The sequence below is a fragment of the Neopsephotus bourkii genome, unplaced genomic scaffold (assembly GCF_033783945.1).
Source record: "Neopsephotus bourkii isolate Nb327-2 ecotype Australia unplaced genomic scaffold, CSIRO-AGI_Nbou_v1 NB_1783, whole genome shotgun sequence".
Taxonomy (NCBI): Eukaryota; Metazoa; Chordata; class Aves; order Psittaciformes; family Psittacidae; genus Neopsephotus; species Neopsephotus bourkii.
The window spans coordinates 544,114-566,159 of NW_026902257.1; the positions used below are offsets into that span (position 1 = coordinate 544,114).

The 22,046-nt window shown below is 37.2% G+C and overlaps 1 protein-coding gene across 2 annotated transcripts; it reads right to left on the reverse strand.

Annotated features, from left to right (window-relative positions):
- Positions 1-432: 432 nt before the first annotated feature.
- On the reverse strand, positions 433-21,590 carry BMS1 (BMS1 ribosome biogenesis factor). Of its 2 annotated transcripts, none has more exons than XM_061380026.1 (22): positions 21,311-21,590; positions 20,728-20,918; positions 19,591-19,670; positions 18,064-18,252; positions 17,419-17,561; positions 16,078-16,199; positions 15,262-15,458; positions 14,444-14,580; positions 13,128-13,924; positions 12,482-12,583; positions 11,170-11,327; positions 10,557-10,638; positions 9,544-9,620; positions 8,323-8,505; positions 6,621-6,809; positions 5,859-6,039; positions 5,273-5,331; positions 4,476-4,598; positions 3,482-3,629; positions 2,306-2,481; positions 1,650-1,811; positions 433-954 (listed from the first exon to the last, which is right to left on the reverse strand). In XM_061380026.1, the coding sequence occupies exons 1-22, from the start codon at positions 21,484-21,486 to the stop codon at positions 718-720; spliced, it is 3,909 nt and encodes a 1,302-aa protein (XP_061236010.1). In that variant the 5' UTR covers positions 21,487-21,590; the 3' UTR covers positions 433-717. The 2 variants fall into 2 exon arrangements, with proteins under 2 accessions (XP_061236010.1, XP_061236009.1); XM_061380025.1 differs by having other exon boundaries at positions 12,476-12,583.
- Positions 21,591-22,046: the final 456 nt, after the last annotated feature.

Consider the following 22,046-nt stretch of genomic DNA (forward strand, 5'->3'; position numbering starts at 1 on the left):
GTTACACACATCTGCAAAGGGTCTGATACTGCTTGCCCAGAAAGCTGCAGGCATTGAGGTATCTACTGACAGTGCCAGAGTGCCAAAACTGGTCAAGTAATAGAAGATCTGGATGGAACACTGTTTCGAAGATCTGCTTAACATCTAGAGAGAAGTGTTAAAAACTGAAATGCTTTCATGCAGGACCAGATGATCTAAACACTGCAAGCTCCTTTGGTGGCATCTGCTAGCACATCAAAGCTAGAGAATCCAACACTCATGCCCAGTAACAGCTTCTCTTCACACCTTTTAATGGAAGATTTGCCAAAGGCAAAATTTAGGCTATGGCTCAAAATACTGCCAACACAGAAACACATTCAGAGACTTCTCTTTCTCCCACAGAAGTCCACTAGTACCGACACAAAACACTTACAAACAAACAATATCCTGTAATTGACATTAAAATATTTTTATTGGCTAGATAGAATGTGCAGTATGGATACAAATATACTGAAATACAAAGTCCTCCAGAATATCAGGTAGAAAATACACAATCCATACTTCTACATCTTGTTTATATACACTGCTAAATGTATTCAAGAGTACGAATAACATCATATTTGCATTTTTTTCTTCTCTTGAGATCACATCTAGTGTAGTCCAAGGCCTTTTTGTTTCTTCAACAGCAAACTGCACAGCTACCCTAGCTCCTCATTTAGTCCAAAACCTGATGATATTTTATGTACTCTTCTCTTCCTTACTAGATCCTTTCAAGCTTGACTTCTGCCTCTTTTTCTCCCTTTGTCCCAGTATGCGATAAATCTTTTTCTTAGCCTCCTTTTGCCTCTTGAATTTCTGTTCATCCTCCTTCTGCTTAACTTTGAGATATTCTTTAAGATGTTCCCGATGTTTTACTTTGGCTTTATTTATCTTGTAATTATTCACTGTACTCAAAGCACTGAGCAGAGCTGATATCTAAAACAGAAAATGGAGAATCAATACACAACCAGTTCAGTTTTGGCCAGCAAGAAACAGTTTGATCTCTGCAGAGACATATATAATGAATCAGAGATTCAAGGTAAGTTCCAAATTATTTGTGCATCTGTTACCCAATTTCTAAAATGGTCTGTTTATCTTAGGAAATTAAGCAAAGGTTTGATTTTTGCAAACACTGATTTTGGTAAGGTACTATTTAAAAGGCTAACTGCTACTACAGAACACTTTAACTGCAGTTTGGATCTTGCTGCCTTTGCAAACACTCTAATTCTTGATTTTTGAAGCAGACTATTCACTTCAAGTCCTGTCTGTGTCAATAATGCACAGCAATGACAAGTCAAACAGAGGACCACAGCTGCCAATTTAAATCATCCATGTGAGAGCACTACATCCAACTGAAATACCTTGCAAGTGCTGTGAAAAGAACAAAAATTACATTTAAGCTTAAGGTGACCTAATATTTAAAAAAATAGACACCATCCAGTCAGTGACAGTTCCGTATACATTCTGTGTGACAAAACAGGAATAAAACAAATTGCAGGTGATCATTTTTCACTAGAAGGATATACACCTTCATCACTAGCAGTAGAGTCAAGTGCTAAAGTAAGTTAGAAATGGTCTAAGCAATACATTTACACTTCCTAAGTCCTTGTTTCAGAGCAAGTGATAATTACCTTCTTTTCATGAGGTTCCCTGATAACAGCTGGTCTCCACTGGTCTTTTGGAGTCTTGCCTTTCTTCTCGAGATTTTTAGGCTTGTTCTTAAAAGGCAGTGCCTTCTGCAGTGCTTTAGGAATGTGGAGCTTATTGAAATGCCTTTTCTCCCTCACAATAGGCTAAAAGAATTGATATAACACACATGTAAAATCATTAAAAGCTTTTATTTTCCATCTTTCAGGGGAAGAAACACAAAATACCACAATCCAACACACCGACACTCTCCCCTCCATGCTCTCTCCTCCTCCCCCCCCGCCAAAAAAAACCCAGACCCAAAAAAGTTCGCAGACATCCTTGCATCAGATTGTGAATGGTACATTCAGCCCAATTTTACTATGACAGAACCCTCAGTAAGCCATTGGGTAAGACTTCTATCCTGCAGATTACTTTATAAACTTGCACTGACCCATGATAATTTACTTTCCACTGCTTTATTCCCATCTCATGCAAGGAAAGACTGTGCCTTGTGGATAAAAATATGAAGTCAGGCATGCATGTGTATGAGCATGTATTTACACTCTCAGTTTGCAGAGTCTGAGGCAGAGTGCAAACCTGACTGTGAAAACTGGCTTATAAGAAAGAAAAGAAAAAAAAAAAGTCGTATGAAATATACCTTATAGAGAGAATCTTTGTTTTGTTTCAGTTTGATGCCTCGCTCATGCCTCAGCTGGCCTGTTGTCTTCATTCCACTCCAACTGTCTTTCTCACCTGCTGGCTTCAGCAAGGATGTTACAGGGTTATAAAACGTTGGGATAGAAACAGGATACCAAGTCCTCACAAAGACAATATCTGAAAGAAAATGAAATATTACTTGTCTCTATTAATACCACAACTTATTACATCGACACTCTAAGCAAAGACTGCCTGAATAGAATAGGTAACTAATACCTAAACCACCTTTTCAACATCAGGCAAAAGGCAAGGTAACCACTGCCTTTGGTTACTCAGATTCTGCAAAACCCCATGAAGTTGTAAACAGCACATATTCCTGAAGAGCAGCCAGATGAATACACCCTATTCATTATTCATATTAAAGAACTAGCAACAGAGTTCATATATTTCAAGGCCAGGCTAGACAGAGCTTTGGGTGACATGGTTTAGTGTGAGGTGTCCCTGCCCATGGTAAGCGGTTTGGAACTAGATGATCTTAAGGTTCTTTCCAACCCCAACTATCCTATGATCCTAGGTATCTGTGCCTCTACTATTACTCAAAAAGACATTTTGCTCTTCCTCCACCTCTTTCTATAAAAGAACCAACTGGCATTTATTTTGCACTACACATACTTTAAATAGGTTTAAGAAAATAGAGGTCATTAAACCCAAACAAGCATAAACTCATGTTCTCAACATCACAGTGACGCTCAGCAAACAGAAAAATCACTCACCTCTACCCCTTGCATAATTTCTCCAAAAGGTCAAGGAAAAAAGTTAACTAGAACTACAATGCAACTCTAGATTTTTCAGAAAAATGTTCTTCTACTACCACTTTGTGTTCAAGGAGAAAAGAATACCACGCTGTGTAAAACACTTGAAAACAGTCAGAGAAACAGGTCTCCAAGGCAAATCTTTTCATCTGCATACTATATTACTTCTAATCGAAAAAAAATACAACATAAAATGTTCTTTCTTTTTTTTTTTTTTTATATTTAATTCTGCATCTCGCCAGGCATTTCATGCTCTTTGAATTCAGATCTCAATTATCAGATCCCAGAGATTCTGAGACATGTCTTTTCAATCTGTGAAACAGGATGAAAGTTGTGTGATAACTTACATGGAAAGTGCAACTTACCACTCATCAGCAATTTGTCTTCAAATGTTGCTCTGAAAGCACCTACTGGAGTTCGGAGGGCCTTTTTGATCTGTCCACGGATACCACTCACAGTACGAATTGCTGCACCTTCAAATTTAGCCACTTCCAACTGAGAGTTAAACATTCCCTGAAAGTGTGAATTAGCCACCATCATTCAAGATGCTAAGTCTGTGACCTATGTAGGCCTTAAAAACTTATGTAATTCCCAGAAGCCTATCTTGTAATGAAATCAGAAGAACATAACACTGTGTTTATACTGAGTCCTGACCATACCAAACCTACTGAGCTACCTTCAGGGTAAGCTACTGGAAGTAATCTAGCTTCTTAGCATTAAACACATACATTTAAAATTCTAAAACATATTTATGAGAATCTGTCCAGTTCTCTTTTAAAGTCATCTGGTAGAACACAACAGACCCTAAAAGCAAGTAAGCTGCTTTTAGTTTGCTACCTATGAGACTAATACAATAGAGTTCTCCAAGGTTTGTGCTTCTTTCATAAATCATAGGGAAGTCAGGAAAAAAACTGTATATGCTTAGTGTGAATACTTGAGTGCTTCAGTGCTGGGATCAGTGCTGCTTAGTTGGTTACTGCCCCAAACACAGAAAAGCTAGACCTCTTCCCAAGCTTGAAAGGTGGTCTGAGGACATTTGGAAGGTCAGTGAAAATTCACTTCTGCAATACTTCCTGTCCCAAAGATTTTTTGTAATTGTAATGATACAGTCCTAAGTACTGCTAGAAGTTATCTTTGATCCCAAAGCTGAAATTCAGTAGGATCAACCTGAATCAAACTTCAGAAACCTCACTGAAGCAAGCTCAAAAAAAAAGCCAAGCAGCTACTGAGAGTCAGAATAGTATGCAACAAGGAAAGGGAACTTCTGCCTCAGGAAAGAGAGATGGATAGAGTCCCAGGTTGCATTCTTTCATAACATTGGTACATGTGGTTTTACAGCATACATACCTACATACTTACCTTAATAAAAGAAGTGTTCTTAAAAATTTTGAATGGAAAACCAGTTAGCTTTAATTTCTTTACAATAGTTATGGATTTATCCAAATCAAGCACAACTCCTGTTGCAGCAATCCGAAAATCAGGCTGAAACATAGAGAGGAAAGACACTGCTGAATGTGTATTTACCAGTAAAGAAACCATTTCACTGACACAAGTTCACCACTTTTTAGAGTTTGAGTTCAGAATTTACAACCTCTGCAGGAATACAGCAGCATGACAAATGCAAATTGACTTTGTACCAACTAGCTGAGGTGCTGCTGACATAATATTCCTGCCATTCATTAATGAGATTTTCAGGACTGCCATTCTAATGACCTTGGAAGCAATCTAAGAGTCCTTGTTATCTACCTTGCTGTGTTCTCTTTACAAAACACAATCTTAGACAGAAATTCTCAAAGGAGAAGTGCTTTGTGCACTGCTGTCAGTTTTGTGCTAGAGACATTTTCAACAGCATCTCATCCTGTGAAAAGATTTTAAAGTTATCTGAATACTTAATAACTGAAAATCAAATAGGTATAATTCCTTCCACAGAAAATAATAAAGCAGTATTGGTCATTTTCAGTGTAGCAGATGAAAGCTGTTAAAAAACCATCCACCCAGTTTCCTATCTCATCATAATACACCTTTCAAAAGCTTGAGTCTACCTACTTTTTCAGTTCCTACATCACTGCTTTCCCACACATACGCCTTCTTCCCAAATCTGCATGTCCAAAGACATGTGGAAAGTATTAAACAACCTTTTGTGATAACAAACCTACCGTTGTGCCACTGACAGACTGAACTGCCAAAAATCCTGTCCCCTGAGGAGTGATGGGCCCTACAAGAACATTAAAGAATTTATGAAAAGCTTTACTACACAACATCTAGCTTTCATTTCAAGTCAGTGTAGAAATACATGCCAAATATTCTCAATTAATAAAGCCAAATAAAAGTTTAAAGCATTCAACCCATACTCACATGTATAGCTCCATGAAAGTTAAAGTACTAGTCAGCAAGAAGTTATTCATGTTCAGAAGCATTTGCAGCGTTGGGCCCATAACATATGCAAGTCTCTTTGTACACAGCCAACAAATCACATTCTTCGATGTGATACAACACGGCTGAATGCTCAGAAATTGATTAAAAACCAAATAATTCACAAACCATTCAAGTAATTCACCAATTATAGGCAATTGCCTGTTTTCCCATACTCTTTGGTATTATCTGGTACTTCACAAGGAATATAAATTTTTAAAGACTCCCCATTCTAAAAGCTATTGGCTGTATTTCCTGATACATCCTGTAAAGCCAGAGAATTTTATAATGATTACGTGATATAGGATAGTAACTCCAGAATGGCCTTACCCCAGAAAGTTGCTCCACAATGCATATGTTGTGGTGTGTACTTCAGAAGCCTATGACGCCCATTGTGATCTTCAATGTAGAACATGGGGATAGTCTGAAATCGCCTCCACCCTAATGAGAAGATTAAAGGATCACGTGTCTTAAGTATCTTCTTATACCATCGGTGCTTCTTCAGGCGCAACTAATTAGAAGAAAAGATGAACAATGCTATTACAGGATAACAACGTTAATTCTGAAAATCAAGCCTTAATTTCAGGAATAATTGAAAGCACCATCTACACTAGAATTTTTTACTCAGTAACCTTTGTATCTTCGATTAACATTAGGTTGACTGCAAAGATCAAGCTGATCAGTATTTCACTCACTTTGAAGTCATGCTAATATGCATAACAGTATTATATTAAAATATATATATATATGTGCTAGTAACTTTTCTATAGCCACTTCTCCATAGGCCATGAACCTCAGAGCACAATTTACGTTTGCAATTTAGCAACTGCAATATCAGAGCTTAGTCCTAAGACATCACTGTAGATAAGCATTAAACAACAGTAACTATTTTTTCCAGTTATCCAGTCAGGCCTATAAAAATCCAGCATCTGCTACTGTAGTTAATAGTGTCAAAAGCAAATCCCCTATTAAAGAGACAAAGGCTTCTCTCTGTGCTTACTATATCTTTAATAAATAGAACATAAGTAACTCCAGACACTCTGAAGCATCCCTGTGCCAATATAAAGCGCACTCACAGCTCTGGTTACATACCTGTACATATCCGACATTTCCTTCAATGTTGCCTAGACCACCCAGGATAATAGGATAATGAGGGTCAAAATTCAGGACAAATTCACATGGGACATTCTCAATTTCTATTCGAACATACATCCCAGGCCGGAAGCCCTCATACTGCACTCTGGTCTCATCATCTTGATCTTCAAATTCTTCCCGATTAAGCTATGGGACAAAAAGACAGCCAACATGTGTTTTACAAAATTCAAGTACTAACAACTTGCTCATGAGGTGCCAGTTCTATTTAAAACATGCTAACATTTATATAAATCCTTTGGGAAAGATCTGTAGGTTCTGTGGCTTTTTATTCACAGCAAGATCTCTGCCACCATGAATTCCTTCCAATTTGAAATCCCAAGTGGGCCTGTTAGTCTAGTTGAAAGAGAGTACCCAAAAGAAGCAAATGACTGAGTGACTTTGATATATCTTTCATAATCGTGACTTTGGATTTTAAAGATACAACTATCAGAAGTACATTTTTATTTAGGAGCCCAAGTACCTTTTAAAGTTATCCTGATCTTTAAGGTGTCACATTATGAGGAGGCTCGGCTCCTATCTTACTCAGCAGCTTAAAAATATTTCTGCACAACCTCATATTGTGTATCATCAAAAGGGTCTTTTAAAGCTCTTCTGTACCATTTGAATGTAGATACTATGTAAATATTTAACAAGATATACTTATAAATAACAGAAGCCTCACCCTCCTGTTCCAGCTCCTGATGTTCAGCTACCTTTAGAATGCCATGTTTAAGCAAACTAATTATTAATTTCACTTCTCATGGTATTAATTGAGATAAGATAAAAATTTCCTCGTCCAAGTAAATTTTCTAGAAGCCTTTACACACCCCTAATCTGAGATCCTTCCCCTTCCATCCTGCAGTAGGAGTACTGCTGATACCTATTTCTGGAACAGACCTCAAGCAAAATAGTTGCAACTTGTATTTCTTTACTGGAATGCCAGTCTTCATGCTTGAAGTGCTCTTAGTAAGTACATCATATCAGAGCTCATACAATCACTTATGACAGAGGCTAATGCAAGAAGGTAATGATTAATTTAATGACTATTTAGTAAAACATGTTGTCAGAAGACAGTGAAGTTAATAGCAATATAAGGCAATGTTCTCCCAAGTCAGCCAAAGAAAGAAGCTACTTTCTGGTTACAGTTACCATGAAGACTTCTACCACATGTAGAGAGCAATGGTCATCAATTATTTATTCCTTAAAATAACTTGCCGGTTTGATGAAAAGGCTTACAGAACTTACTTATCCATTAATAACATTTTCACACATGAAAAAGTGCCTGCCTTCCCCCCCACACCTCCTGGAAGGGAATTTTTTCCTTTCAGGTTTTGGCTTTTTTTCAGACCTGCCATACTAGTTCCACCACTATGGGACAAATGGAAAGCTTAAAAACTTTCAGGTAGATGAAGCTTAGATGACACGTCCTGATTTATTCAGTGATTTACAGTATGGTTAACTGAAGTCAATTTAAATTAATCTTTGGTTTGATTGCTTTTCTTTCCAGTTATGGGAGCAAAAAGATCAACCATAAGAAAATTACAAGCATGTATTTTCTTGTGTATATTGTCTGAACTATCTCCAGGAAAAACCTTAAGGCAAACTCTGAGTATTTTTGAAGACATATAGCCAGATACATCTCTAAGTTAACAGCTTGTACCTGTGCTTGTTTATGCATTTCTTCTTTAAGATCATCAAAGTATGTGGCATCCCCTTCATCATACTCTGCATCAAACATTTCTTTCAGTTTCCGTTTCTTGTCCATGCGCTCCTTTTTCTTTTCCTCCTCCTCTGGTTCTGGTTTGGACATTTTTTCATCTTCCTCCTCTTCTTCACTTCCAGACTAATCAACAGGAAGTTATCAAACATGTAAAACTGGTAACTGAAAAACAACCCATTCTGCTTAACAGTTTAATGTATAATAAATGATATTTTCTCATAATGCAAATTTTTAGATGCTTAAAAAATATTTCAATTTTAGACAGAAATTAGTAAGTTATTCATACAGGAAGATGTTTCAGTCATTTCAGAAGTTACGTTTTATACCATAATTATGGTATTCCCTTTTCACTGGGAAAACTATTTAACATTTATTTTAATGTCAGAGAACAGTCCCTGGAACTGATTTATCTGTTACTATACAGCTTAAGTAAACATAAGGGGGAAAAAAAAAGTAATGGTTGATGGAACTGAGTATTTAATACTGTGCTGGAAGGCAGCACTCTAGAGGGCAAAGAGTAGGAAGTCTGCTCACAGACCATTTGAAAACTCTCAGAATTATGTCATTACACTCAATTTTATAATGAGATACAAAGCCATCAAGTTGCTCAGTCTGAAAGAAAACCCTGATTTTTCAATCTGTATCATCACAGACAACTACAGCACTGTTCTTGGAAGATATCCAAGCCACAGCATAAGATTGCCTCCCCCAGCCTCTTTTATGCAGATATGAGGAACAACTAGGAAACTGTGTTTAAAAAGAGCTCTACAATCTTCCACATCAGATGACATTACATAGTACAATTATGATCACATTTGAGCTTGAAACACTTTTTTTCATACCTCGAGATCCTCCAGCTCTTGATTAAGCCTGACACCTACTGTTAAGTAAGTGAGGTAACTTCCTCACTTATTTGTCATTATTATGTTAATTATGTAACTTATATAATTAACTTTAAACAACAATTCAGTTTGAGAATGAAACATGCCATTCTAGGTATGTGTAGGCACCAAAGTCCATAATGCAAGTATCTTTTCTTCCTTATTCCCACTGAATGCTATCAATTCATGAAAACTAGGTTTATTACATAGGAAGCCTATCATTTGATCAGAAACTTACATACATTTATGTTGCTAAAGAACATAAAAATACAGGTCAGACCTCATTTCCTTCAGCAGCATGGTTCCCTTTGTACACAACACCGGTTTCAAGATCTTCAAAATCTCCATACAGCTCTTCTGCAACCATAAGCACCCAAGATATCTGACAGTTAAACATTTTGTTGTGTTGTTCCATACAATTTATCATACTTTCAGTATTGTACATTTCTCAGTACTACTTTGTGGAGTAGTTTCAGCACAAATATTTTTTCTTTCCATCAACAGTTTTATATGGCTGTTCTGCCCTCTCTGGTTTCAGCTGAAAATTCTCAGCTGAACTTCAACGGCTCCTCCTCTTCCCTTTCAATGTTTTTATGGTTTCAAAAATGTAAATAAAGTTTAGATCATTCTAAAGGACCACACATAAGTTAGCACTCTAATGACACAAGACACCAGCAGAGCAATGAAGGTCCTATCTTTAAGAAAAAAAAAATTAAAAATATAGCAGATATTTTTTTAAGTTAAAAACAAATGCTCATAGAAGCCTGTCAAACCACAATCATTTTGCATGCAAGATACAGCCATACTATTAAAATTTTATAAATATTTTCTAATTAAAAAGAAAAAAATAATCCTGAAACATCTGAAGATAGTTTTCACTTTTCAGCCGAATGTGAATGACTACTTTATCTTCCCATTAAAAGAGTATTTCTGCTTATTTCCTCTAAAACTATCCAAAAGAATAAACCATTCATAGAGGACAAACAGCTAAACTCAGATACATAACTCAAAGTTGGCATAGCCAAGTGTGGACCAAGGACTGAATTTCCTAATTTAAATTATAAACTATTTTTCAGGGAGTATATTTTCAGAATGTGCTAATTTGCCTACTGTTTGTACAGAGATTTACAGCAATGTTTAATTGCACTGGTAGCTGCCTAATAATCTATGTGACAGTTTGAAAATATTACAAGTAGATAGCTAATGCAAAACATTCTACATATGTAACCATGAAGTCATACTTTTCTTAAAAATCCTTTATACATTAATCATTTTCAGAAGTCTTACACATACCATCCTCCTCCAACAGCTTTGCTGCATCTTTATCATCTTCCCATTTTCCTGTAACAAAGCAGTCTCGAATACTGCTCATAACCTGCAAGATTAACAGTGTCATTGCCTTGTACAGTTACAGCTTGTCATCAACAAGCATTCTGCAATGCGTTGCCCACTCCTCCATTAGTGATACCAGCTCAATCTGCTATTCCCATTCATACCTCCATATCAAGATATCGTTACCAAAAGTACACAATGCCTCAGCAAAAGCAGAAATGTAAAACCAACTCAATTCTTGCCTAGAGGTCTTTACATTAACATGGTCTCTACCTTCTTACATTATCTTTTCACTTAGGATTGCTATTTATTTGTTAAAAAGAACGGGAAACTATGATCCACCAAATAGTCAAGACAGCCAAGCATTAAACTGACTTACTCTAACTTTTCATTTCTGTAAGAACAAGTCTTGGAATCTGTTAGCTAGTAACTACTTTTAACAGCAAGTAGGAGAAGATATGACAATCTGGCTGTACCTCCCATAGGTCTGTTTCAATGACAAGTCAGTAGTACTTCATGACAGCAGGACACAACCAGTACAGGATGTGCTGAAGCAATTACCCAACGGCATTACCTCTTCTAAATCCCAGTCTTGCAGCTTTTCTACCAGAAACTTGGAGCAGTCAAGAGCATTAGCCTTCTGCCTGGATTCTTTGTCTGGACGGCTGACGTGGAACAAACCTCCAAGCTCATCACCTGCATCCTCACCCTCAGGGTCTTCATCCTCAACAGCTAAATGAAACATACAAAGTGTGATTATTTCCCCCACAGCACATGGATTACATTCGTTAATAACTTCTCTTCTACCTTATGTTTCATAATACCTTCAGTATTATGAAAGTAGTTTAAGAAAAAAAAGATTCATATTTAAAACTAGTTTTAGTTTGCAAGCCTGAAGAAAAAGCTACACTAATCCAGTTTTTAACAACCTCACAATAACAAAATAAGGTGAGCAACAACCAGGGACATACTATACACTGCGATCATAGTAAACTTCAGTTGTACAGTTCTTCATAGAAACATGTAATTTATTTCACAAATTCTACAGCTCAAATTTCTCAGAATAACCTGAAATCTACTTCTATTTGCATAACTGGAATCGTTAGAAAAAAATATTGCCCGGTAAGTAAACACAGGATGTTCACTCAATATTGTAACCAGAAACAATACCAAAATGATCTGTGCATAGAAAGAACATGAAGTTAAGTCTGTAGATCAAAACACCAGAAGACTTGAGAACCTGTCAGCAAGTCTTACTCCTTCACTGCGGTTGGTTTACAAAAGCCAAATTCTAATTGTTTTCTACAGAGGTTCTGCATGATGAGGTCTGTACACACAGACAACTACTGGAAAATATGTCAATTAGACAGGACAAATCACAGAAATAGTAATTTTCTGTTCCTTTTAAGCCAGCTAGTTTTTTTTCTTGACAAGCACACTTACTACAGACATGATAATACTAAGTCATATCTAAGAGAATATTCCACTCTCAGTCACTGACAGGAATTCCTGAGAATAACCAACAAGCGACAGCCCTTTATAAAACACATCAATTACCACAATGGGTTTGTGTAGTATCTACCAGATAATTACATAAATGACTGAACTTTAAATGCCTGGGGGGAAATAGTCGTACCAGAAAATATGAGTAACAACAGAGTAGTCTGGAAAATGACCTCAAAATGCTTTTTGTTGGAAAAGTAAAAGCTGTCTTTATTACAATTATTAGTGAAAATGACTATCAGCAATGAAAAAAACCCTAAAAGTCAATTAACTCTTCTCAAGCCTCCCACCAGAAGACAGAGCTCAAATTCAGACTTGCAAACTTGGTCACAGCTAAAAAGCTACCCTCTATTAAGAGTACAAGTTTTCAAACATACTTATACCTGTTCCATACACAAGTTTACGAAGATTGGGGGTTGAACGTTGCTGTCTTAGAAAGGCTTGTGCTGCCTTCTGTGCAAGGTCCTCTTTCCACTTAAGTGCACCTGAAAAGGGAAAAAAGCTTGCATTCCACCTCAAAGAAAGAATTAGGAGCTACACAAATAATTTAAATAAGGACATTATAATAAAAGGCCTAAGAAAGGTACACAGAACCTACAAGTTGGTTTTTTTACATACTCCATATATATACAGAAACATAAACAAATTATATCACTGATTTTTTCTGATGACTCCTAATTTCAGAATAAAAATTTGAGATAATTAGTAATAGCAACAGATTCTATGTTTTTCACAATGATACATGTCTTCCTCACAGATGTGCAGAATAGTTCGAGGTAGGAATCCTGCAAAGCCCCATTGCTTTACAAGTATGGTCACTTAGAAGAGGTTGCTCACCACCATGTTCAGAGCTTTTGCATTTTTCCAAGGATGGAGATTTCACAACCCCTCTGGGCAACCTGTTCCAATGCTCAGTGAATTTTAGTAATGCTCCCGTGAGAATGTTTTATTCCTTCTAAATGTAAGAAGATTAAGAGATAAATATATGAACCCAATTAAAATTTGATAGTTTTAACATTCGTAGTCTACCTGTTGTGTCAGCAGAAGAATCTATTTTTTCTTCATACTCATCTTCCTCTCTCAGTAGATTCTCCACATCATCATCCTCAGCTTTAACTTTAGACTGTCTATCAGCCTTTTTTGCCTGAGTGTGCTGAAATTCTTTCTTACTTGACTCCTCAGTTTCTAATTCATCATGTGATCCTTCATCATCACCCTCATCAAGGGAAGAGTTTTCAACCTCAGATTCTGATGCCTCTTCCGCTGTACAGTTGCCCGAATCTGTAGTCAGCACTGCTTTTCTTTTCAGACTGTGATCTGAGATTTGTGATCTCATTTCTGTATCTTCACTCTTTATTTCATACTGCCTAGACTCAGATACTCTTTTTCCTGCAGCCTCAAATTCAGGATCTGAGCTTTCATTTTTCTGAGTCATTTGCTCTTCCTCCTCATCTTCCTCCACCTCACTCTCTTCAGGGTCAGTTTTTCCTTCTCCTTCAGAACTCATCTCAAGATCGTCATCACTGTCTGCAAATGCTAGTACTTCATTTACAGTTTCTTCTTTAGCCACCTCTGTTTTCAGACGTTTGGCTCTCCCAACAGCCATCCCTTCTCCTAATAGCTCTCTGTCACTTTCTTCCTCAGCATCATCTTCATCGTCACCATCACTTCCATCCTCAGACATTGCTGCTTCTTCTTCTTCTTGGTTGTCCTCCTCATCACTTTCTGCATCATCATTTTCTTTCTCCTCTTCTTCAAATAATGCCTTCCGACGTACTCTTCCAGTCTTTAAATCAGTCTGTCTCTCTTCTTTTGGCATCACAAACCTGTTTTCCCAAATATCACAATCAGGGTAAGATGGTAAAATACAAGGAAATTTTATTGAAACAAAGAAGCTTCATGTTAATATGGTGGATTTTTTGTTTGTTTGTTTTTAACAAGGCGAGGTTATGGAGAACATTAAAAAGGCAATGGAGTTCTTTAAGTATGGAATGCCTCTTAACTGAAGAAGACACCCTATGTTACAGCCATAAAGAATTCCATGGAATTTCTTCATTTTCAATGGAATGAAAATAGGTTATACAATGAATTTTTCTGAAGATTATGACTGATGTTCTCCAAAACTCTGAAGAAAAACAAATATGTTACTTAGGGCTATATCAGCAAGAAATTCCTGGAAGGCAGGACTATACTGCTTACAAAACTTTTCTAATATCAATTAGTCCTATCTCAAAATACATGTGGCATATGAGTAGTCTCAGAACAGGAAGAATTAAACAATAAGTGCTCTATAGAGAATTTTTCCTACATTAGAGCCTGAAATAAGATATTCACTCATAACTTACTCTTGTCCTATATCTTCTGAACCTATGGGTCTAGAGTCCATGAAGAGAGAGACTTTGCTTGATGCCATCTTAACATCAATGGCTGAATGCGTGGAGATAAGGCTCTGAACTAGTTCATGATTTGGTCTCACTTCTTCCTGGAAAGTCAAGATATTTTAGTTTTCAATTAAAATGAAAAAACGTCTAATGGACACCTAACACAATCATTAATCTGCCTAAAACAGTATAAACATACACATGCAAGAAAAAAAAAACAAAGCACTTTATATAAACATTTTCTCAGAACAGCAATGCCTTCCCTTCCATCTTCACATTTCAAGAATGCATGTAATGTTAACCCAAGAAAAAGTAAAGAGGGCCTCCTTCACAGTATGCAACCACTACAGTAAATGTATAACATTTAGCACAATACAGGGAAAACAGCTGAATTCAATCTGTTTGTACACAACCTGTTTCCCACCTCTCTCTCTGACCAGTCAAATCCTGTGTTTTCCCACAATGACCCTACCCTGCAAAACAAGAGTGACAGTATCCCAGTACCAGCAATTTTTCTAAATCTTAAGTCAACAATTAGAAAGTTACTGAAACTACCTTAGGTACTTATTAAGTGAGCCTTCAAATGTGCTACATGATATTTTATGTAGAGATAATAGAAATATCTCTCCTCTGAAATTGCTAGAGGAGAAAAAGAAATCACCCACTATGGATATATAAGGACTGATTATTCCAAAGAATTTATTTTTAAACACTTGTTTTGACTCCAAGGATAAAAACTACATTTTGCAAGAGAATTAAAATCACCAACAGTATTCCATTACCTCTTCTTTTTCATGAGCATGGCTTCCACCAAGGTCAATATAAACAGCATCTTTATCATATACAATGCCCCCAACTCCTGATAAAGGGGCATAGACTAGTTTCTCTTTCTCATTTAAAGAACGCTTCTTCTGCTGTTCAGGTAGAGCACAGGGGTCTGGTAGGAAACTCACATCACTCACAGTAAAGTCTCCTACACCTGGGGTGACAGACAAGGGAAACAATACGGTTCTCACAAAGTTTTGATTCTAAAATTCAACCACAAAAAGATTAAAAAATTCAAACACATTGTAACATTCCATGATTCATCAATGTCAAGCTCTGTATCAAACATCCAATTCTTCTGCCACTGAACTTGCTTGGTTTTAAATAAGAAAACTAACAACTCACTTTTCTGAGTAGGTCTGTAAATTTATTATTAAGATATTTCTGATATTAAGCTTTTAAAACATTTACTTAAAATATGAAACTTATTCAATGAATATGAGAAATTTACATAAGCCAAATTTACTTTTCACTATTACAGCTGGCATGTTTTGCACTTCAGACACCTTTTAAAGCAAAAACACCTCTGAAAAACTTCAGACGCTGCCAATATTGTGTTTAAACACTGCTACAAAGCTGAACAAATAAAATCAAAACTATTTACAATTATTTTTACAGAAAATGTGTATTATGAAAAATAATTTCCAAAAGCATTAACATGTCTTTAGAAAGATGAAAAATGTATTTCACAATTTCAACAATAAAAATAGCAATAGCTATGTTGTTATTCATAGGTCAGTACAAAAAACAGTTATAAGAATATGATAAATTACCTGGCATATGAATTTGACTTTTGTTTTTCAGGTGGGCTCCTCTCACATATCCATAAAGTGATATCTTCCTGTCACATTTGGGATTGATTCGAACATCTTCTGGGTTTGTCAACTCTTCCATTCTACCCAACATTAAAAAAGTTAGAACATCTATCAGTTAATTGCAGTGTAACTGCTGTCACTACATGCTCTGCACTCTTAATAATTGAAATAGAATGATCATTAGAGAAAAAAAAATTATCTAAACAAAAAGATCTTTCAAAAACATTTTAAAATCCATATAATCATGTTCAACAATGTATTTCCAGACGAACTACTGACATTTCACTAAACATGTACTGCTTTCTTAGCACATTTTAATTAGTTTATATAGTTGCTACATAAAGCCCTCCTCAAATCAATTTTGCCATTAGAGGGAAAACAGCTGAAAGCTGCACCCTGTGCAACCACATATTACCCTCTTTTCACTGATAATGGCAGTGAGCAACAGAAAAACTACCACAGGAAAGGGGAGAGGGAACGACTGGCTGCTCTCAAGCAGATGAAGGGTAAACTTCCAGAGCTCCTTCCTACACTGCACAAGGGAGGCAACACAAACACACAACAAAATAAGATGATGGGCACGTTCTGACTGTGGATCAGCTTAGAACTTCCTGAACAACCAAAATGTTTGTAACAGTTACAGCAATTTAAAATAATGTTACTGAAAGACTACAGATGTTTTTCTTTTCCCTCATTATCCATCCCTTCACTTTGTGTATTTCACAGGACTTCGCATGATGCATCTCTTTTTTTCTGAAGAATTAAGAGCTTCACAAGAGACCTGTGGCAGTTCAGTTATAAACATAAGTATTCTAGGAATAAAATATGGCAAGTGATGCAAGTACTCAGGTAGGCAGACCCACCATCAAGATCACTTTCATGTTCCAAAGAGGCTGAATCAAATGCTATACATGGAGATGGAGCAGAAGGAACGTTGGAGGTAACTCTGAAGACTAATTTCACCAGTTGTTAAATCACTGGAATACTGTTTCTTGTCCACAAAAAAATCAGTATAATCATCAATAAGCAGGATTATTTTCATTTTTACTTATTTTTTCTGTGTTTCTAAAATATTTACAATATGCCAAAGGCCTGATACAATGACAATGAAAACTGAATGGCTAGTTATTGGCACAAACCTGAAAAGCATGCTTTTATTTCCTCAGAACCACCTGGATAAAACTAAATACCCATTCACACATAGAGCTGACTGACTCTAATATTATAGGGTTTTGGGTTTTTTTAAACAGCAAGGTGCTATCTGCATTGAGACTGAAGAACAGAGAGAAAAGTACACACCTGTCTGCAAGAACATACGGGTGAGACGTTTGCCAAGTAAGAGGTCTGAATTTCATAACTGAGATAAAACGCCCCAAATTGTGAATTTCCTGCTTTTGGTACTCTCCGTAAACCATCCCAGACAGATAAAACAGCTTAGCACCCTAAACACATTAAAAAGACAAATATTAAGCATAAATTTAATACTAAACTAAAAAAAAAGGAAATAACATTCAAATTTGTAAATGATAATCAGAAATTGAAGGTTAAAACTGGTTACAAAAGATCAAACTACCAACTTTTTTTCAGCATGAAAATTCTTCCCCAACTCTTAGAGGAAAACAACTCACATCCATAAAACCTCATACAAAGTTTAACTTGTGTCTCAGACCTACAAGCAGATCCTCCCTGCACCTATGTATATAGCACCTATGTAACAGACTTTTCTACTAGTATCACACCTTTAGAAGCTAGTCACATTGTGATAGAGAATTATGCAAGTATTTTAGCAAATAGCAAAAATATTGCATAATCTGGTACATCAGCACTGTCCACTTATAGTACCATTTAAAAGATGTAGAGAATAATAACACCTAAGTATATTCCCATATTTAATTTAGCTTCCATAATGCAAATATACGGGAAAATGAATGTTGAATGTCATACCGGATACACTTCAGTCCAGAATCTGTGCTTTAACTTCTTTTTCGTCTTCTTTAATTGTTTGTTGTTCTTGAATGTATCCAGGTGGGTAAGAACTCCCATTATTTTGGGAAAGCCGTGTACTTGACAAATGTTCAGGAATTCAAATGTTTCCATCTCAAATCCAAAGCTGGCATCAATAAGCATTAGAACCTGAAAACACAACATCAGCGTCTCACTATAACAATACCACAGTACACACATGAGCCACTTTGAAAGATCACGCCTTTAAGCTTCATGGGAAGCAAAACCTTGTAAAAAGTTTTGTTATTTTCATATAACCCAAAAAACAACCTTGTCTTTTTAACTGAATCTTATGGATCTTAGCTGTTTTAGAAGTTAGTGGGGCTTAGGAAATCAAATCACCTTTATACAGACTGGATTTGCTTGTGGTCTCTAATAAGGCTGCTCTATGAATGTAATAACATACAGCATCATCATAAGGTCTGAACTGGTGTTTATTTGGTGAATTTAAAATATCCAAAATCAAGTATTTACCAATATTGGCAAGAATGTCTGACCAAATGAGTAAAATTTTATTATCTATCTTGGGTACACTAACGCCTCTCAGGCCAAGACTTTTGGTAAAACGAGACAAGCTTAATTCACACATTGTGATTACCGTTATGCCTCACTAAAAAGCACTGACACAGGAAAACAGCACCCAACAGCAACATGAAAATCGAAGCGAAATTGTATTAGGGCCTCGGCAATTAAGAACTTAAAACACATGAGAACTAAGGACAGACATCTACAATCAGCTATGTAATCTCAGCCTCCTAACAGTAACACCAAACAGATTCTCAGCATCATCATGTGCATGCAGAATCTCATGCAATCAGTCACATCTACCAACAGAAAATAGTTCTATTTTTTTATACTTCTCCCTTCCCCAAGTAGAAAATATGCACGTAGAACAATATCCAGATTAGTGCAATCATATATTTGGACATTTATAGTTAATATCCAGATTAAGATCCCAATACATAATCAGCTATTAATAACATACCCCAAATCCACAAATAATGTGAAATTCTGAACAGACAAATGGGTATGCACTGGGTCCCCAAGACATAATCCCCATTTGACATAATCCACTGAACCAATTACAGTGGTGACCACACTCCACCAAAATCAACTTTATGACTACACAGCAGTCCTCAAAAGACTGAAACAGATGTATCAAATTAACTAGTAAATTAATACCTATTTCTACTGTCTACGTTAGTTAAAAACTTCTTGACTAAAAGCCATTTTCAGATTTTACATGGTTTGACCAAATCCTTTAAAGAAAAGTAACTTTATCACCTTGGCTTGTTATAAGATCTCTCATTAAACATTGACACACTGTACTAGCAATGAAGTTCAGTTATATTTCCCCTCTTCCACATCCTCCCAATGGGTAAAGAAACCAGACATTGGTGCACTGCAGTCTGAAGGAGTATTTTCAACATAAATTACAGCAGAAATCATATGCCACTGTTAACTCACCAAATCAGCAACTTTCGCCAGGTCAATCATTGTGTTAATGTCACATCCACATTCAATAATAGTTAGCCTGCGTTTTTTACCTAAAAGCAGAATTAAGAATGAAAGACTGAAACAGAAGGATCAAACTAATCAGCCCATCTTTCTTTTTCAGGTCACATTCCCGTAGTCAGCCACTCTTAGCTCAGCTTGACTAACCTGAGATAGTTAACTGAACTTTAGACACAAAATACCTAGAAATTACAACTTTATGCATATAGTCGTGACAACAGGTGCAATTTTTTTCTTCAGGCAATCAATTGCAAAATTCAACCCTTGAGGCCCAGTAGACCAATTAGGAAAATCAAGTGAACACATCATTTTTTCTTTCCATTTTCCCTTTCCTGTATTTGCCGGTTATTCCCTGCGAAAAGGAAATTTACTAGTTAAAGTCACTGAAGAACCTATCTGCACCAAACATACAGCTGTCCAAGCAAGATCTCCCTTACAAATGGGTTTCTTGAACTGCTGCAGGCTGTGCCCCGGCTTGAACCTCAAGGATGCCCCCCAGGTAATACTGAGGAAGAAGCAAGAAAGGAAAAGACTAGGACAACTGGAAACTGAGCATAAAAACTTAACAAAAAGGAAAAGGAACTGATGAGGGAGTGAGGTAGAGAAATGTTACGAGAAATGGCCAGGCAAATTAGTTCTTGGCTTAAGGCAGAAAGGGACACAAAGACAGGATTACAGAACAGGAATATGGAAGAACATGAAACACATGTAGAGGTTAAGATGAAGCCAGAGAATAACAGTTCAAAAGTGAAAAGAGAACCCAGTGGAAAATGAGAACTTGGGAAGAGTTTTGGAAATGGAAGAAATTGGGAAAAAGCCAGAAAGAATAAATAAATAAACAAACAAAACCAAAAAATGACACTGAATTGGGATACTAACAGGGTGGAAAATAAGTTCAGAGGCAGAAGTTCCCTAAAGGCCTAAATCTAGTTGTTCTTTTACTGTTAATAGGTATGCCTAATAACACATCCAAAGGATTTCTTTAAAGTTACCTAAATTTACAACAACATGAACACACCCTAGCTCTCAAAGCAAGATAAATACGGAGTGCAAAGTACACATTTCAATTTCTCCTATCCTTGTTCTCACCTGAAACAATTGTAACAGGACCCCGGATTTCAACTAGCTTTTGCCTTGTGAAGTTCTTAATGAGACATTTTATTAAGGTGCTTTTCCCAACCTTGGGAGGGCCAACTACAACCACCACCACAGGAGGTGGCTCCAAAGGAGTACGGTCAACCACAGGAATGTGATGTTTTTTGGTCTTCAAATCCTGAGTTCTGGGGGAAAAAAAAAAATTGTAATAAGTAAATACATGAACTTAAAAAAGGTAGCATTTATCATTTGAAAGTCTTCAGTATTTGCAAAAGATTGGTCACAAAGGTTCAACAAGTGCCCAAATACTAGTATGTATGTAGAACTCCAAGTCTAAGGAGCTACACAATTCTTTTTTTTTTTCCATTAACTAACACAGCTGTACTATGTAACAACAAAAAGCATCATGCTTCTGACATGTGCATTAACTACAACTACAAGCTCAATGGTAGGAGTTACATGAGTGCACCAGCAAAAAATACACTAGGTATATTTCTACATAGTAACAAAGAACCCCAGGCAACATCTATCCATCCAGCCAACCTTGCATGCCCTATACCCAATTCCCATTTTTTACCTATGGAAAGTTCTGGCCATCCGCACAGCGGACTGTACCGTAAAGGCTTTGGGGTTCCTCTTCCGTGCATTCTCCTCATCTCCTATTCCAAGATCATTGAGGTAACGTTTCCTTTTCTTCTCTGCCTTTGGCCCACTGTGCTTTGCACGATGCTGCTTCTTCTCTTTTTCTTCCATCTTATTGTTTCAAAAATAGTTTACAAGCAGTATGATGCAGACTGTTTCTGCGTGATACTGCGCACTCCTGACAAAGGAAGAAAATGCAGTTAGCACACACCGCACACGGATGCAGCACACCTGTGACAGAACAGCAGTACTATGCAAACATTACTGAACCATCTCGGTAAAGACATTGCTAATCTGTGTCCTGCTTGCACGCAGAGGAAAGCACCTAAGTCCACCCTGAGCAAAGCAGTACTCCTGCCAGGCTCCAGACTCTGCGCGCCGGGCACTGAGTTGTCGCCACCACGGCCGCTTGGCTCGGCCCAGGCCGGTCTCCGCGCTCGGGAGGACGAGTGCCTCCAGACAGGCCGGCAGCCCGCTCCGGGACGTGAGGGCCGCCGCAGAGAAAGGGCCCCTACTTTACCCCAGGAAAAGCGAGATCCACCGCCACCCAGCAGGGAGCTGCCGGCCCTGCGACCCCTGAGGAGCGGGAGAGCTGCTCCCCACAGGCAACCGCCGCTACTCACTGGGCAGTCCAGACCGCGCGGTCCGCGTGGGCCCGCACCGCCCGTGCC

What these genes read in the sequence shown, in the direction of transcription:
- BMS1 (XM_061380025.1), bottom strand. Translation starts at nt 21,486, where the DNA reads ATGGAAGAAAAAGAGAAGAAGCAGCATCGTGCAAAGCACAGTGGGCCA. An exon ending in AAATGCATAAACAAGCACAG is followed by an intron (nt 6,810 to 8,322) that starts GTACAAGCTGTT and finishes TTTGTCCCATAG; the next exon opens with CTTAATCGGGAAGAATTTGA. An exon ending in AGACAAATTGCTGATGAGTG is followed by an intron (nt 2,482 to 3,481) that starts GTAAGTTGCACT and finishes ATTTTCTTTCAG; the next exon opens with ATATTGTCTTTGTGAGGACT.